Source organism: Glycine soja, chromosome 11 (genome assembly GCF_004193775.1).
Source record: "Glycine soja cultivar W05 chromosome 11, ASM419377v2, whole genome shotgun sequence".
NCBI classification, from domain to species: Eukaryota; Viridiplantae; Streptophyta; class Magnoliopsida; order Fabales; family Fabaceae; genus Glycine; species Glycine soja.
The window spans coordinates 9,509,462-9,527,317 of NC_041012.1; the positions used below are offsets into that span (position 1 = coordinate 9,509,462).

The 17,856-nt window shown below is 33.7% G+C and overlaps 2 protein-coding genes across 4 annotated transcripts; one reads left to right on the plus strand and one right to left on the minus strand.

The window, feature by feature from the left end:
- Positions 1 to 243: 243 nt before the first annotated feature.
- LOC114375745 (TBC1 domain family member 22B-like) lies at positions 244 to 6,323 on the minus strand. Of its 2 annotated transcripts, XM_028333591.1 has the most exons (10): positions 6,002 to 6,323; positions 5,015 to 5,171; positions 4,721 to 4,904; positions 4,340 to 4,410; positions 3,801 to 3,938; positions 3,621 to 3,712; positions 2,323 to 2,594; positions 1,418 to 1,503; positions 1,172 to 1,273; positions 244 to 665 (listed from the first exon to the last, which is right to left on the minus strand). In XM_028333591.1, the coding sequence occupies exons 1-10, from the start codon at positions 6,082 to 6,084 to the stop codon at positions 504 to 506; spliced, it is 1,347 nt and encodes a 448-aa protein (XP_028189392.1). In that variant the 5' UTR covers positions 6,085 to 6,323; the 3' UTR covers positions 244 to 503. The 2 variants fall into 2 exon arrangements, with proteins under 2 accessions (XP_028189392.1, XP_028189393.1); XM_028333592.1 differs by lacking the exon at positions 6,002 to 6,323 and having other exon boundaries at positions 4,721 to 4,936; positions 5,015 to 5,130.
- Positions 6,324 to 8,839: 2,516 nt separating this feature from the next.
- Positions 8,840 to 17,522, plus strand: LOC114374427 (ribosome biogenesis protein BMS1 homolog). 2 transcript variants are annotated; one of them, XM_028332062.1, is made up of 17 exons: positions 8,840 to 9,270; positions 9,367 to 9,457; positions 9,540 to 9,658; positions 9,810 to 10,000; positions 10,108 to 10,318; positions 10,999 to 11,236; positions 11,598 to 12,040; positions 12,343 to 12,439; positions 12,660 to 12,856; positions 13,083 to 13,435; positions 14,222 to 14,321; positions 14,390 to 14,608; positions 15,044 to 15,283; positions 15,414 to 15,623; positions 15,753 to 16,022; positions 16,139 to 16,348; positions 17,105 to 17,522. In XM_028332062.1, exons 1-17 carry the CDS (start codon positions 8,971 to 8,973, stop codon positions 17,264 to 17,266), a joined length of 3,651 nt encoding a protein of 1,216 aa, XP_028187863.1. In that variant the 5' UTR covers positions 8,840 to 8,970; the 3' UTR covers positions 17,267 to 17,522. The 2 variants fall into 2 exon arrangements, with proteins under 2 accessions (XP_028187863.1, XP_028187864.1); XM_028332063.1 differs by having other exon boundaries at positions 12,663 to 12,856.
- Positions 17,523 to 17,856: the final 334 nt, after the last annotated feature.

Below are 17,856 nucleotides of genomic sequence, written 5' to 3' on the forward strand. Positions count from 1 at the left end.
ATTCTATTGATAGTTTATGCTGGATTATCTGCTGTCCTAGAGGAAGACGAGATCTTTGTCCCACTTGGGGGTTTGGTCAAAACGTTAAACGTGGAACTTTCAGCCACATTAATAACTATAGAACAGGGTATCAACGATTATGTTGGGCATGTATGACATTTGGGTGAGAAATAGTCAAGTTAAATTCGCCAATTCGTGCTAACTAGCATTTCCGTACACATAATGCTTATACAAGAATCCATTAAAAAAAAATTGCGTACACAAACTGGATATTGATTGCTTTTCTGGAATATATATCGTTAATACAACAAAAATAGACTCGCTCTATCTAACAATTGTTTTTGTATCTCCTTTACAGAATATTACAATGTAACGTACAAGTAAAATTGGTTAAAAAAATTAACAAAAAGCACCACACTGAGCAAGAGCAAAAGTGATAGAAAGCAAGAAAAGAAACGGAGAAATTGAAAGGGGACTAAATTCAGAAAACCACAATTGCTTGCTCAGCTAGCTAAATGGCTAGGAGAGTTGTTGAACATGGTGTGCCACATAAATGCTCGGGAAAGCACCATCTCAAGCTCCCGGTGAGTCCAGTTCTCTGTTGGAAGGTGTTGAAGGAACATTACCAATTCTTGGAAATGAAGTTTCTGGAGCTTGTCTGACCACTAAAGGGAAAAAGTAAAAAGAAAATTCAGTTCCTACTAAATTAAGCATTGCCAAAAGCAACAAGACCGTGTAAATAACCTAAGCAACTATACATAAATTCATCAGGAAACAAAGAAATGCATAAAAGATTATGTGTTTAGCAGTGGCAGACTGGCAGTAGACAAGCAGGGAATACAAAGTATATCCAGGAATGCTAGAATTGCATCCTTTGTAAAGCAAGTTTAATGCACATTGGAAGTAAGCTAACCAATTTTAATTCACAGAAGGAAATCTCTACAAAAGGCATTTAACTTAAGTGGTAGAAAGTGGTGGAAAAGCAAAAGACAAGTGTGTGTTATGGCAAAGAAAAATACAAATCATGCCTAGCTTTATCCTACGTGCCAGAAGAGTTAAGGAAATATCCATTAACAAATTGACCAACAAAGACTACTCACAATCAGCACAGCTACAATATGAAATTGAATTCAAATAGATTATGAGAAAATGCCAAGGAAAGTTAGCTCACCGTTAGAAGGAAGCTGGCAAATATATATACTAGGAAGTCTGGTAAGGCATCTCCTTCAGCTAAATATGTGTCCCAAAGGCGTGTGATGAGATGGAATGGTATCTAATTATATAATCAGACATCATTAGTAAAAAAGCACAAAATCATCCCAATTTATCTCAGACCAATGTTTCCATTCTGTCAAGTTATCAATTATATGTTGAGAAAACTTCCCCCCTTATAAGAGAACAAAATATCATTGCAAACCTCACGGATGAGAAGACAGTTGAACCAGCGGAAAGCAAACTGAAGAAATTCAAGTCCCTGATCCTCAATGTGCCGTGAAACAGGCTCTGGTGCAGCTCAAAAGTTTCAGTAGGGCACATCAGATTACATTTGAACACATACAAATAATAATATAGGAACAAAAATAAGGAGAAGGCTTGGTAATTCATTCAATGAATTCCTTATAAATGAACACAAATAAGATGATGATCAAATTTTGACACTTCTATGTAAAAGCAAATAGTAGGGAATGTCTAGTTGAATTTTTCAAGCCATGATGACACCCAAACAGATCATACTCTTCTATGTAGGAAAAAAAATCCAAAATGATCACACAGAATTTTAACCAGTCATAATTAATTTACAAACACCCACTGGCAACCATAAAATATACTCATTTACACGCCAGGTTAGAGAATTTCAAAAGGAAGAATTTAAGGCAGAAATTGCAGATGCTTTACAATCTATACAATGTGAACCACGTAAAGTTTTCAAAAGCTCTTTTATTCACCTATTCACCTATTTCTATTGCTGAGGGTAGCATGGTAATGTTACATGTCAGCTTCTGTCACCTATTCACCTATTTCTAATTATTAATATGTTATGATGCAAACAGGGTAGTTTAGCTTATATACTATTAAGCATATAACAATAACAACATTGTAACAAACCAAATACATCTTCGTGTGACACTTTCAGAGTGAAACATGAAATATTCAACACACAAATAATATTGCTAAAATTTAGAACCAATAACACTTTCAAAATAGAAAATGAAACTTAAGAATAAAAATGGTATCAAATCAATAAAAAATAGTAAGGCATTTAAATTTCATAAAATTATACAATGCTTGGAGGAAAACAAAATGTCCTTAGAAAAGTGTTACCATCAATCCTCCTGACCAATTCCTTCAACTTAAAAACAAGCCTCTGAATTCCAGGTTGAGCGAATGTGTAATGGTCTTGCATACCATCAAGCAACTTTGACAAGCACCAGTAGCAGTCAGCCTCTATATTAGAGATTATATCTGAAGATAAATCAGACATTGACCAATTATCGATATCCCCTTCAAAATGTTCTGATAAGAAAACAACCAAAAATGGCGTAACAAGATCATTTATCCCCTGAACATATCCACTTGCAGGATGTCGAATGGCCCTGGTAAAAGATTGGGAATTGTGTTAGTGAAACAAAATAAGAGAACAAATTTAGTAAGCACTTGTAAGTCAATGACAAGGGTTAAAGAGTTGCAGAGCATCTATCATGGATAAAGACTGAAGCCAGTACAATTCATGTCTGCATATTTGTTACAGTATATACAGCAGCTTCTAAGCCAGGCTTATTCTCATCCAGCTGTCATCCTGTTATTGAGAGCTGTCAATTAGTTATACTATCAGCACTAGGATTTTGTTTTGTATAAAGACTAATCACCTCTGTATTACCATTGAGATTTAATAACATCAAAAATCATTTTCAGTTTTCAATTCTTCCTATTTTTCTTTCTGCTCTCTCTCTCTACAATCCTATATTTTCTCACACTTTCTATTCATAATCAATAGTTCAAATCACTCTGAGATCAATGAACATAAAATGGGAAAGCTAGACCACAATGGCCTATTGTGGTTCTGGCATCTTTTCATTTTCTCCCAAGTCATTGCTCAAAACTGCTGCTAAGAAGAAAGCAAAAGCACATAAGACTAGATCAACTATTTTAAACATCTTCTGAATGCAAAGTACATATGCATCAGAAGGTAGCCAACCATCTTGCTGATTTCTAGAAGGGTTGTGTGATCATGCCCCTCCCTAGGCCCTCATGAGTATCATGCAGTATCATAAAACAGTTACCAGTTTACCTAAAGGAGATGTAGCAACTATGGGAACACATTATACCTAGATCAATAACACATTAACACCTAACTTTTTTCAGACTACACTTACTACATTGCCCAAAAAGTGAGTATACTGCTATGTACTCAAATGGTTGTCACATATGTAATGGATACAGATCCAGTACCAGTATTTGTTGGGTACACATTGGTACATACCCAATACTAAGGAAGTCACATTGCGTGACTTTCATAGCCAAGCTAAGAGTCATCTTTCAACTTTTAAAAAAATCCATAACAAAGAACACTTGACTAAGAATTATATCTGGCCAACAAATGGGTAACAACAATATCTAACCATGCATAAAGAATACGTTCCAATGATTTCTGAACTTGCTGCTGCTGGAAGAATGGAACATCAGGAACAGTTCTTGGACAATCAATACCAATCTAACAAATATACAATGATAACAGTCAAAAACAAGGACAATTATTTTCATGAATAATTAGGATAGGAATATATTAAACCTCGGAATACCTGATGAAGCATGTTGACCTCATCATCTGAACGTTCTGTATCAGGAATATCATAATACTGAGAAATACAGTCAAGATACTCAAGGCGCTTCCTTCTTAGAACTCCCTCCCTTCTATCTGAATTAGGTGGTGCATATCCCTGTTGTCAGTATATCTTTAAATTTCCAGGAAGACAAAATGCTATCCATAAAAACACACGTGACTGTGGGTCAATAATGTTGACCCCTTACTAAAATGATTTTCTATAGTAAAATCACTTCAATTTTCTGTTCTAAAATCTTCTGTATAGTCTCGTTGAAAAACATTTATGTAACAACATCTAGATCTATTGTGAAAGAATATTCACATGGCTCACCCTCTGTGAACAAGAGTTTCATTTAAGGCATCACCAAAATAAAATAAGAATCCACAAAGTCCTGGAAATTTCGTATACGCACTAAAAAGCTCCTTATCGTTGCACTTTGTATGAATAAGAAGTAAGAACTACCATCGGAGGCATGAGCTAGAGCCAGAGAAATAGATGAAGGCCATAGAGCTTACCAACAGAAGTCTCCACACTTTAGGACGCATATTGTCTGGAACACCACTCCAAGCTAATTCCCGCAACTTGTCTACAATATAGATTTCAAGGAGGAAATGTTTTATTGTGGTAGATAACCCTAGGTTTCCAAAAGGCTTAATGGCTTAAAAAAAAGGAAAAGATAAAATTCAAATTATACACAATATCATGGGCATGGTTCAATTCCTGCTGCAATTTGTTTTTGAACCTTACTGCCAAAATTATCTTTAGGGAAAAGGCTACCACATTTTGGGTATGTTCATATGAGCACACGGCTAATAATTCCAGAAATAGATGCAGCAAAGTAGGAGTTACAAGGAAGAAGTCAATGAATGACATAGAAATATAGAAAGTTAAAATACCTAATATAACCACCGTCCCAGAAAGCACCTTGGTGAACTTCATAATTCTTGCAGAATCTGTAGCTCTAGCACCCATGGTAGACTTGTGGAATTCTTCGGGTGGGCTCCCTCCAAGGGAGGTCGACACTTTTAGCTTATTGGCATTGGCAATACTAATTGGTTTGCTTTTACTCTGAAACTCCTCCTGCATCAAGAGTAGAAGTCCCACTTGATGAACTGATCCCCACCATTCATGTCAGTCTTATAGAGACATATACTATGAAATGATATAGTTATGAATAACACTGATATCACCTCTACTGCCCCAGATGTGTTATCACTTGTACCAGCATCATTGTGAGAAAAGCTCCTTTTGTAATTTGGTGAGGATATCTTCGAGTTTGAGTTATCGGGAGGATCTACCCTACGGCTCAATAATATTTTACCGGGTATGCTTCGACCTTTGAGTAACCTTGATAGAAAGAGAACATAGATTATATTGCTACTAACTATCGCAAGGGTGCATTCACTATGACATAAACACTAGTGTAAGTGTTTAGGAGAGTTTATCAATATAGCTTATGATATGTCTATAAGTTATTTCAACTTAATGCAATAAGCTCTTTATGATAACTTTATTTTGAAAACAGCTAACAAAGTACTACTCCAGACTTAAATATAAGAAAAAAACACTTTTTCGGTCTCAAATATAAGAAAATTTCAACTAACTTCACTTTATTTAATGTTACTTTCTCTAAAATACCTTTCATTTAATTGAGATGTTAATTCCAATGACTCATTTTTATTTCTTATAACAAGTTCCAATGAAGGGTAAGTTGGAAAAAATTAATTTTTAATTGAGATTGATGCAACTAAACTTGATTGACTAACTTTCTAGGTTAGCATGAAACAGATTTTTTTTCTTATACATGAAACTGGAGGGAATATATGAAAAACAGTTTAATCTTATTTACTTCTCAGTTATAGAAACAACTTATAAATAAGTGCTTACCTTATGCATTAAATGCTTAATTAAGTAATTTATCCAAAAACACACATGAAGCTAAGCTAGTAAGCTATGTACTTCCAATTGTAGGCGAAACTGAATACAAAAATTAAAGGGGGGAAATAATAAATATTGTACAATTAATCAATCTACTAAAGAAGAGGAAAGTCAAAACTGTCAGAAACTAATTAGTTTTTGAATCAGCTAGAAAATACAAAATGGATAAAATTAACCTCGATGAAGCAATAATAACCCTCGATCTGAAAAAGAGAAAAAAGAGAGGAATTGAGGGTTACCCTTGAACATTTCTGAGGGTCTGATTGAATCTGGAGTCGAGGGTAGTAGCTATGTTGCGCAAATCTTCTTGGCGCTTGTTCATGCTTACAGTGTTCGTTTGTTTGTTTCAGCTACTGCTCTTTGCTTACGGAAGAGAATTGCTGAAACTAACACTCATTCGTCCATCATCATTCAGCATCTAATCTATTACCGCCAAAATAACATTATCTGTTCCACTAATTATGCTTAATTATGGAAGAAACCCGCGTCGCTAAGCTTTGTATTTTTTTAATTCCTAATCGCGTTGCATAATTTTGATCATTCTTTTCCGACAGTGGCTTTTCGTGCATTCGTTTCAAGGAATACAGAATACTGTACATTTTTTTTATTTCATTGAATGAAATGATAAATTTGAAAAATAAAAAAAAAAGTTTAATTATTTATTTAGTGATTATAATTTTCAAACATTATGAGAACTAAAAAGAATAAATTTAAAAACTATAAATAATAATTAAATCTAAAAAATAAATAAAAATAATTGCTAATATTATTTTAAAAGGTTTAGATTATTAAATATTTTATTTTAGATAATTAAATAATATATATATATATATATATATATATATATACTTAATATCTGAAGAAATCAAAATATTTTATTTTACTTTGAATCCTTCACAAATGTTTTAATAAAAAAAATAAAGACGCTACCTAATGGAGTATATAATTGAGCTCAATTATATCTGAAACGAAATTTGTACTATTTGCTTTCAAACAAGCCGCTACCTAATATATAATATATGATTTAGCACAAGTATGTGTCCTTAAGCAAGCAAGGTTCCCATTTAAATGTCGTGGATAAAAAAATCTATAATTAGAATAAAAGAGTTTTATTAAAGATAATTAGTGAAATTCTTCAATAAATATTAATCATTAATAAAACATATTACACACTAATAACATGATAACAAACAAAAATAAAATATAATATACTTGATTGAACTAATAATGATCGACATAAATAATAATTATTTATTTTTTAATTAATTAAAGTAATTTAATATTTGAATTCTTATTTTAGATATGAAATAAATTATATAATAGGGAAAATATTTACATTATATATATATATATATGTCTAAACCTTGTACATTCTATTATATATAATTACTGTTTAATAACAATTTAATGATGAAGAATATTTAGTCGAAAACAAATATAGTATGCATGAGTTGAATTCCAGTTATAAAAATGCAAGGTTTCAATGTTTAAGTTAAGAGTGTAAAATATAGAGTATACTTAAGACTTTTATGTCTATTTATATCCTTTTATATAAACTAGGAGCAAGCAGCTGCCATGCGATTTTTTAAAAAAATAAATTGAGAAAAAAAAAATGCATTGTCCAGCAGCTGCCATGCGACAACAAGCTAGACAAATTTTGTATAAATATATATTATAGTAATATTTTTATTGGAAAATATCTAAGTCCTATATTAACTGTCTCATTTCTTAAAATCTATTGGACAACTTCATGTTTAACCGAACTTTAACATGGTACCAGAGCTAGATTATGTTCATGTGACCTCTTGCTTCATGCACCAAGTCTAAGAAATACTATGCATGAGGAGGTGTGTTGGGAAATATCCAAATTTCACATTGATTATCTCATTCATTTCTTGGAGTGTAGCTTTTATATATATATATATATATTGGACAACTTCACTTAATATCAATTGGTTTTAAGATGAAATCTAACATAATATCAAAGCATACTTTTTGTTGGGACCTCGTCTTCGCTTCCGGTGCAACTACTCACCATTTGGAATACAATTTCTTATATATCTGTTGATCAACTTCACTCAATCCTAACATTTTAAACCAACAGATTCACTGTTGTAAGAGATAGTAGTGGTGTAGGTGTTAGTGATCCTAATAATTACAGGAGAACATGAACTCACATGTAATTGATTAAGGACATCCAATAAACATCATGAATTAACTCTAAAAATATTTTTAACATATTAATGATATATCTTATTTTTTATGTTTAATTTTTATTATCACTATCACTACCATTAATATCATCAATATTAATTTTATCGTCATTATTATTCCTATCATCATCGTTGTTATTATTATCACTATTATTATTATTTTTCTCACAAAATATATCTTTGAATTAATTTTACCAAGATAAATTTTGTTTTAAAACAGTTTATTCTAAAACTAAAAATTAGATGAAAAATTAAAACTAAATTTTAAAAACTAAAATATGGTTGTTGTTTTTATTTTTAAGATTTTTTTAAATATGTTTGGTCTAACTTTTTCTTTTAAAGAAAGCAAAGACTTAAAAATATTAAGTTAAACACTACTGCTACGTTTTTATTTTAAGTGGATGTTCTCAATTAACGAGACGGATAAAATTAATTATTTTTTTAAAAATAATTCACAAAATAAGTTATTTTATCATTATTATTTTTACGAAACCATTTCTACATCACAACCAATTAAAATAATAATATTTTAAGAATTAAATGAACAAATAAATAATTTTAAATATCGAATACAAATTAGATTATGTTTTATAATTGTTTATTTTTTTAAAATTGTTGTATTTAAGCTTTTTTATATTGAACTTACTATATTTTTTTGTCATTTTTCCATATTTTTTTATAGACTACTTTTCTTTCAAATATTTAAGCGTAAGTTATCTAATTGCATGACTGAAAACTCTAATTTCAAACAAAGTTGAACAGAGTGTTCTTGTTGACTAATAATATTTGTATTCCAATTTATATCTATATTTAATTATTTCAATGTGTATTCATAAAATAAATAAAAACGGGTAAATGGGTAGGTTTTCCGGGTCTAAACCATTGTACAAAGTTGCCGCCATTACCGTTCTGAAACTGGAAGCTGATAAACCCTAAACCTTACCAAACGCTACACTGGTGACTGGTGAGAGACTTCATTGAGGGAAGCCCTTTCGATGGCCGTCAACGACGCCGATCAATCCAATAAGTCTCACAGGACTCGTCAATCTGGTGCCAAAACCAACAAGAAGAAGAAGACTAAGAAGAAGCAAAAGCAGAATCCCGATGACGCCGGAGGATTAGAGGATCCTAAGAACCGAAACCCTAAGGCATTCGCTTTCACTTCCTCCAACAAAGCCAAGCGCTTGCAATCACGCGCCGTCGAGAAAGAGCAGCGCCGCCTCCACGTTCCCGTCATCGACCGCTCCTACGACGAACCCGCTCCCTACGTCGTCGTTGTGCAGGGCCCTCCTCAGGTGCGTGCTTATTCTTCTTCTCTTTTCTTTCACTCCAATTCAACACAACACAATGCAATTAGTTGTTAATCTTGCTTTATACTGGTTCGCTTTCAGGTTGGGAAGTCACTGTTGATTAAGTCTTTGGTTAAACATTACACGAAACATAATTTGCCTGATGTGAGAGGTCCAATTACCATCGTATCAGGTTTGTGATTCAATATATATGCGTGTGTATTTCACTGTTTTCTTTGGACTTGCTTAACGGTGATTTTTGTTTCACGTGTCAGGGAAGCAAAGGCGGGTGCAGTTTGTGGAATGTCCGAATGATATCAATGGCATGATAGATGCCGCGAAGTTTGCCGATCTAGCACTTCTTCTTATAGATGGAAGTTATGGTTTCGAAATGGTGAGTTAGTTTTTTGAATGATGATAGGTTTGTCAATGAATGTGTTTGTACTCATGTCGTGGTGCTACTGTGTGATTTTCTTGAAGTTGGTTCGGCGTTAGTTTTTATAAAATAAGGATGCTGTTTTTTTGAGATGTTACTTCACGTGCAGGAAACCTTTGAGTTCCTTAACATATTGCAAGTTCATGGGTTCCCTAAGGTCATGGGGGTTCTCACCCACCTTGATAAATTCAAGGATGCGAAGAAGTTGAGGAAAACAAAACAGCGACTCAAGCACCGGTTCTGGACTGAAATATATGATGGCGCTAAACTGTTTTACTTATCGGGCCTTATTCATGGAAAGTAAGTTGTTACCAGAAATCTGTTTTGTTATACATTTTCTTCTTTTACATTTGTCTAGCCTTGTTACTAGTTTTACTTTATAATACTGACTTTCCTTAATTGAACAGGTATGTCAAGCGTGAAGTTCACAATCTTGCTCGATTTATATCAGTCATGAAGTTTCATCCTTTATCTTGGCGAACTTCTCACCCCTATGTTATGGTAGATCGTTTTGAAGACATCACTCCTCCTGAAAAAGTGCATGCAAATAATAAATGTGACAGAAAAGTCACTCTTTATGGCTATCTTAGAGGCTGCAATTTGAAAATGGGCAATAAGGTGAGTTCAACAGTTGAACTATATTATTGCCTTTAGCTGAAACTAAATTCATCATTTAGAGCTTTTTGGAAGAATGTGCCACTGATAGTTCTCAATTGATACTTAAGATGGTTCAGAGCAATAACTTTTGATTATATTAATATTCCTCATGTTATTGTCTGCTCAAAGTTCACATTGTTTTGTCCTTTTTAACTTAAAACAAATTCATGCTTTATTTGCTGATTCTATTGCAGTATAATGTTTGTCGACAACCAATTAGTCGAAAGTGGAGAAATTATGATCTCCATGTGATCTTAATCTTATTATTTGTTTCTCTAATTTTCTTCATAATAATTTTTCTTAAATTTAATTTCATCACTTCAGTGCATTTATTTGATACATGTTTATCAACCACTAATTTGCTATTTATTCTCTATTCATGCACTATAGTTAGTAACCATTCCCCCCTGAAATATCCAAGAACTCTTTCCTTCTCCGTAAGGGATTTCAATGTATATATTACATAAAAGGAGTTTAGTTATGGCATAGTTTCACTGTTTTAGCTTTGATACTTGCTAGAAGTGTTTAATTCCTTTAGACTATCTTCTTAGATCAATACAGTGATCAGATGGTACTCAGAAGTATTATGTTTATGTGCTCCCAAATGTTGGTAGTCTAATTAGTTGGAATTTGGAAATCAGGTGCACATAGCAGGAGTGGGTGATTATAGTTTAGCTGTTGTTACTGCTTTACCTGATCCTTGTCCTCTTCCATCTGCCGCAAAAAAGAAAGGACTGCGTGATAAGGAAAAGTTATTCTATGCTCCCATGTCTGGCCTTGGGGATCTTTTGTACGACAAAGATGCTGTATACATAAATATTAATGATCACCTTGTTCAATTCTCAAAAGTTGATGAAAACTCTGCTATGACGAGTAAAGGTCAGTGGATAGTTTCTTTTCTTCATGCATCATATTTTTATCCTTGTTCATTAAATCATATTGTGGTCATATGGTAGCAGAATTGAATATATTTCATGCATTTTATCTTTGATTGTGAAATTATATTATGATCATATGATGACAGATCTTTTTGCAGAAAATTTCAAGGTATTGTGTCATGGAACTTTTATCATTAAGTCATTATGATCACACGTGCCAGCTATCTATAGTATTCTTTTTTTACCTGTATCATTTTAATATAATTGCCGGTTACAATAGTATACTTGTTTGTTTTACTTATCCAATTTCTTCCCTATTCAAATATTTTATTTTCATTAAAATTCTCGTACGCTTTGGACAGGAAAGGGTGGAGATATTGGGGAGGATTTGGTGAAATCGCTACAGAATATCAAATACTCAATTAATGAAAAACTAGAGAACAGCTTTATCAATATTTTTGGTCAAAAGACAAATGTGTCATCAGAAGCTCTAGGTGATGCACATGGCACAAACAAGGAAGTTGAACCAAATGGCAAAACAGAAGCTTTGGATAAATATCAGCCTGGGGCTGTTATAACTGGTGAAGATAATAACAAAATGGATTTGGATGGTTCAGAATCATCTGATCAGGATGAAGATGATGCCACAGACAGAGAACCCTCTGGTTCTGATGATGATGACAAAGATGCACCAAATAGTAATGCTAGTAATGGAGTCCATTTGCAAGAACATATTGAGTTTCATGATGGAAGACAGAGGAGAAGAGCAATATTTGGAAATGATGTTGATCAAAATGATCTGATGGTGAGCTTTAAGCAATTGTGTTTGTTTTTGAGTCATGCCTCACTTATACCCACAGGCCACAGGAAAGAAATTAGATTGTGTTATGGCCATTCCCTTTCAGTTATTTTTTTACCTGGAATCTGTTTACATAGGATCAAGCTTATACTATATTGAATTTTAGACCAAGCTAAAACTTATATTGAATTGTGTAGTCTATAAAATTATTTTTCTTCTGTTTTACTTTTGTTTGTGATATGTGTATCGGCTTGCATCAATAGTACTCTACTGGGTTACTCATAATTTCAGACTGACTTCATTGACAGGATTCAGAAGGGGATGATGATGGTGATACCAGTGATGATGATGTAGAATCTTCAGAAGAGGAGGAGGAAGATGACAATGATAATGATGACACAAATGGTGCAGTTTTCCTCCTATCTTTGTCTATATTTTTTATCTTGTCTGTTCTTATCTGGCTGTATAAATGTGTTGTATTCATGCTCTCATCTCAGTACTAGGTCTTGGTAAATCCTTGTAAATTAATCAATATTCTTATCCCGTGTTAATTGCTACAAGTCAGTAACTTGTTGCTGGAGGGTTTATATTTTTTCTGACATTTCGTTCTTGTTTTTTTTCATAGAAGATAACATGGGTAATGTTTCCAAATGGAAAGAGTCTTTGGCAGAAAGAAATCTCTCACGGAAAACTCCTAGTTTGATGCAACTTGTGTACGGGGAATCTACAATTAATTCCACCACTATAAACAGAGATAATGATAATAGTGGGGATGAGGAAAGTGATGATGACTTTTTTAAGCCCATAGAAGAAGTGAAAAAGGTTGGTCCTTTACTACCTTGCAGTTGCAGGACTTATACCAAATTTCTCATGTAATTATTGCTCTGCTATGCTTCTTTCTGGTTAATGACAATTATAAAAAGCAACATTTGAAATGTATATGTTGGTATATTTAAAAATCCTCATTTAAATTTGTTAGCCCTCAGATTGTCCTTATTTGCTTCATAAACTAAGTATCTGTGTTTCCTTTTGTCTTTAAAATCTATAGCAAAACGTGAGAGATGGATTGAATGACGATGGGATGGTCAACACTGAGGATTGTTCCAAGTGTACACAATTTGTGGATCAGAGATGGGATGAGAATGATAATGAGGAGATTCGCAATCGATTTGTGACTGGCAATTTGGCAAAAGCTGCACTTAGAAATGCATTACCAGCAGCTAATACTGAAGAGGAAAATGATGATGTCTATGGTGACTTTGAAGATTTGGAAACAGGAGAAAAGCATGAGAATCATCAGACGGATGATGCTTTGGCTGCAACAACACACAAGGGAGATGATTTAGAAGCTGAGGAGCGGAGGCTTAAGAAACTTGCTCTTCGTGCTAAGTTTGACTCTCAATATCCTTTTTATCTCTCTTCGTATACTTATTTAATTAATATGAACCATTACTTGACTTACTTCTGATAACCCCACCCCCCCTCCTGTAAAAAGACTAGTTTTTCTCAGAATAAGGGAGAATGCCACATTTATTGCTTTTAGGTTCTGACTTTATAGAATCATGACTTTAAATTCCATACATTGTTTGTCTTATCTAAAGGTTAACACCCTCTCCCCTCTCCAACATGCAAAAAAAAATCCTCTGGAGGACTAGGCCTATGTTTGATTTTAAGTTACAGAAGTACTTTTACAAATTCCAATACAAAATTGCGTGTTCCAATGCATGAATTCAGAAGGAAAGATTTGTTGCTTTTGAAGTAAAAGTACTTTTGAGCTCTCTCAACTTTTAATCCAAACAGGCACTAGAAAGTAGATATAGTATAATAGCAACATTCTCAATTTGTTATGTTTTCTAATGCTGTCTTGCACTTGTTACCTGGGTTCTAGTGGTGGAGCTTCTTTCAGTTGAGTCTCTCTTGTCCTTTCACTTTCCTCACTGCCAATGCTTGATGTTTTTCTCCATAGTTAAGGTCCTAGCTAAGTCAGCCATGGATGGACCGCATAGAAAACTTCATCAAGGCCCTGTCTCCTAAACTTGAGTAATAATATGGATCCTATGGCTCAACCATTGATATGAACAATATGGATGAAGCTTCTACTTTTTGTTTGGTCCTGATTCATTTTATTAAAAGCAAATTGTTGGGTGCATTTTGGCTCTATATTTTGTTACCTTAATTGTGATTCACATTTGATGATGACTCTGGGTCATCAGAGGAAGATACTGGTAATGAAAATGAAGACAAGTTCCGTCGTGGTCAAGCTAATGAAAGTAGCTATTTTGACAAGGTAAATTGCTTATATTAGGTCTCAACTTCCATGTTATATGATGGCTACTAACTCTTGGTTTTTGCCAGTTGAAAGAGGAGATTGAACTCCAGAAACAAATGAATATAGCTGAACTCAACGATCTTGATGAGGCTACCCGATTGGAGATAGAAGGCTTCCGAACAGGAACTTATCTAAGATTGGAGATTCATGATGTTCCTTGTGAGATGGTTGAATACTTTGATCCCTACCATCCAATATTGGTTGGAGGGATTGGTATAGGGGAGGAAAATGTTGGATACATGCAGGTCAGTGGAATTTTTAAAACATAATTCCTTATAAAGTTTAAGTCAATAAAACTAAGATGCCAAAAATGTCTACAATTGGGCGGTAATATTATAAGGAAAATGTATGTTCATTCAAAGCAAATTGGTTGCGATTTCTATTTGACTTGATTGTTTAATGCAATAATCTCAAAGACAAGAGATGTGTCACCATCACCAAACTTGGTAGAGCATCAAAATGAGACTTCCTGTTGATGTTGAAGAGACAAAATAATTTCTTTGTTTTGTGAATGGTAACGTGGACCATCTATATGTATGGAATGTAATGAGCTGTTTGTGTAGAAGTGATAACTTGGCTTCAAAAACATGTTATTACATGTTAATTAGCATCCTGAGTTTAATTTTTCAAGTTGATTGAAAGTTGAAACTTTCTTGTCTTTGTTTCCTCTTTGCTTCCAGGCCAGGTTAAAGCGGCACAGGTGGCACAAGAAAGTTTTGAAGACTAGAGACCCAATTATTGTATCTGTTGGATGGAGGCGTTACCAGACAACCCCAATTTATGCCATTGAGGATAGTAATGGAAGGGATCGTATGCTAAAATATACTCCAGAACACATGCATTGCCTTGCTATGTTTTGGGGCCCTCTTGCTCCTCCCAACACTGGGGTTGTAGCCTTTCAGAACTTATCAAACAATCAGGTCAGGCAGTACATTCCTTTTTGCTGTTATATGCCCTTTAATTCCATCTCAAACTATGGGATGTTTATTTTTGTAGGTTTTTCTGTTATAATTGTGCTTAGTGCCTGAGAGGATGTATTCTGTTTATCAGGCAACATTTAGGATTACTGCAACTGCAGTTGTACTTGAGTTTAATCATGCAGCAAGGATAGTGAAGAAAATCAAATTGGTTGGTTATCCATGCAAGATATTCAAGAAGACAGCACTTATCAAGGATATGTTTACCTCAGATCTTGAAGTAGCTCGTTTTGAAGGTGCAGCTATTCGGACAGTCAGTGGGATTAGGGGGCAGGTCAAGAAGGTCTGTTAATTGTCAAATTGAGACAATGCCATATATTATACTGATGATTTGTTTTGGTAGTTTCTGTTGGACATGTATAATTTAATTTGCCATCTATTTTGTGCTAATTTATTTTCTTTAATCTGGCAGGCTGCAAAAGAAGAGATAGGTAATCAAGCGAAAAGGAAGGGTGGGCAAACCAAAGAAGGAATTGCTAGGTGCACTTTTGAAGACAAAATTCTGATGAGTGACATAGTTTTCCTGCGTGCATGGACTCAAGTTGAAGTTCCTCAGTTTTATAATCCATTGACAACAGCATTGCAGCCTCGTGACATGACCTGGAAAGGAATGAAAACTGTTGCAGAATTGAGAAGAGAGCATAATCTTGCTATTCCTGTAAATAAAGATTCACTTTACAAGGTATTTTCTAGTTTGATACCAATGTGGATCATTTACCTGCCTGATGCACTTAGATACATTTCTCTCCTCCCTTATGGTTGTGTCTACTTATTTTTATTTTCCTTCTCTTTTGGCAGAAAATTGAAAGAAAACCTAGAAAATTCAATCCAGTGGTGATTCCCAAGTCTCTACAAGCGAGTCTACCCTTTGCATCAAAACCGAAGGATATTTCCAAGCGAAAAAAGCCGTTACTTGAGGAGAGAAGGGCAAGGGGTGTTGTCATGGAACCTCGAGAGCGCAAAGTTCATACTCTTGTTCAACACCTCCAGTTAATAGATAGGGAGAAGGTAAGTATGTTAGCTGATAGTTTGTTTGCTTGACTTTTGTTATTTGAATTTCTATTCAGGATTTCTTAGCAGACTGTGAAATTGGCTTGGGATTATACTCCTTTGCTAAAAAGTATTTCTGTTCCATTTTATTGGATGGCAAGTCTCTTAAATTTGAGAGTGCCTCAACTACAAACACTAAATCTTCCTTTTATTTCACTAAAATTCTAAGAAAGCTTTCACTAGCCATTAGCCAATGACTTTGTAGCTTAATGGCTGCCGTCCTCTGGAAATACTTGATCCTGGGTTCTATTCCTAACCCAGCAGTTACAGTGCATTTAATAATGTTTTTCCATCACATATAGGTCTTTGGTTGGACCTTCCTTTTAACTGAATAATATAGTCATGGATTAATCTGTAAGTTTGAAAACTCAATTGCAACTCTTGATGGTTTATATCTATTCCTTTTCTTGCTTCAAGGTATTGATGGTCAATCGTCAATGTATTAATTACTAACCATCCTATAGATTTTTCCTGTTGAGAAATTTATTTCATGTTGACTAAGGTGTAATTTCCTGCTATTGATGCTTATAATATTATTTAGAAAAATAATATTTGCTTAAAAGAGATATCTTGAGTTTTTTTTTTCTTCCCAAAGTTCTGTAGCAATACCATTCATAACAAGTGTCATTGTTATGACGCAGCTTAATTTTTTCCATTTAAAGCACTACTTTTGCATGTCTTTTGACATAAACCTATTTTCTGAGCCTCTTTCAGATGAAAAAGCGAAAGCTTAAGGAAGAGAATAAGAGGAAAGCACTTGAAGCAGAGAGTGCAAAAGAAGAGCTGTTGTTGAGAAAGCGCCGGAGAGAGGAGAGAAGAGACAAATACCGGAAGGAAGACAAGCAGAATAAGAAAATTCGGAGAGCAGAGGTTTGAGTTTACGACTTGAACCAACTCCAAAAAAGAGAAAAATGAAAGAGGAAATTTCACGTATTCAGCATCGTGTCGTTTGTTTTTGAAATGTTGCTCTACGGATTTGTGGAATTACGGGGCAACATTGATAGATAAAAATGCTTGGGGATTGAAATTAGTGAGCTTAGAATTAAGCGTGCTTCGGCTTCTAAATCATGTTAGTTACATGTATTACTACACAAATTTATAATAAAATTGTTTTGCATGTTGTTACTATCCTGAATATCATCAATTTTGATCGAGGATTTGACCTTCAACCGTGCTTGTGTAAAAAAATTATTTCAAATTCCATGGAAAATAATTTCTATTGGTTTATGAACTGTGCTTATAAGCTTTTACATGGTTAATTATCTTCCTTTCCATTGAATTATCTTAAGCTTAGGGTATGTTTAGAAGTGAAGTTTTAGAAAGAAACACGATAATTTTTTGTTTTTAAATTAAAAGTAATGTAATGTTTATAAAAATAAATAAAAGATTAACATATTAACTATGTTAATTTATTGTTTTGTATTTATTTTTAAAAATTAAATTAAATAAGAGTTTTAAGTGGAGCT

Coding starts and splice junctions, on each gene's coding strand:
- LOC114374427 (XM_028332062.1), top strand. CDS start 8,971: ATGGCCGTCAACGACGCCGATCAATCCAATAAGTCTCACAGGACTCGT. Junction 9,271..9,366: donor TTGTGCAGGGCCCTCCTCAG/GTGCGTGCTTAT, acceptor GTTCGCTTTCAG/GTTGGGAAGTCACTGTTGAT. Junction 16,349..17,104: donor AGTTAATAGATAGGGAGAAG/GTAAGTATGTTA, acceptor AGCCTCTTTCAG/ATGAAAAAGCGAAAGCTTAA.
- LOC114375745 (XM_028333591.1), bottom strand. CDS start 6,084: ATGAACAAGCGCCAAGAAGATTTGCGCAACATAGCTACTACCCTCGAC. Junction 5,172..6,001: donor ACCCTCAGAAATGTTCAAGG/GTAACCCTCAAT, acceptor CTTTCTATCAAG/GTTACTCAAAGGTCGAAGCA. Junction 3,713..3,800: donor AGGTCAACATGCTTCATCAG/GTATTCCGAGGT, acceptor TATATTTGTTAG/ATTGGTATTGATTGTCCAAG.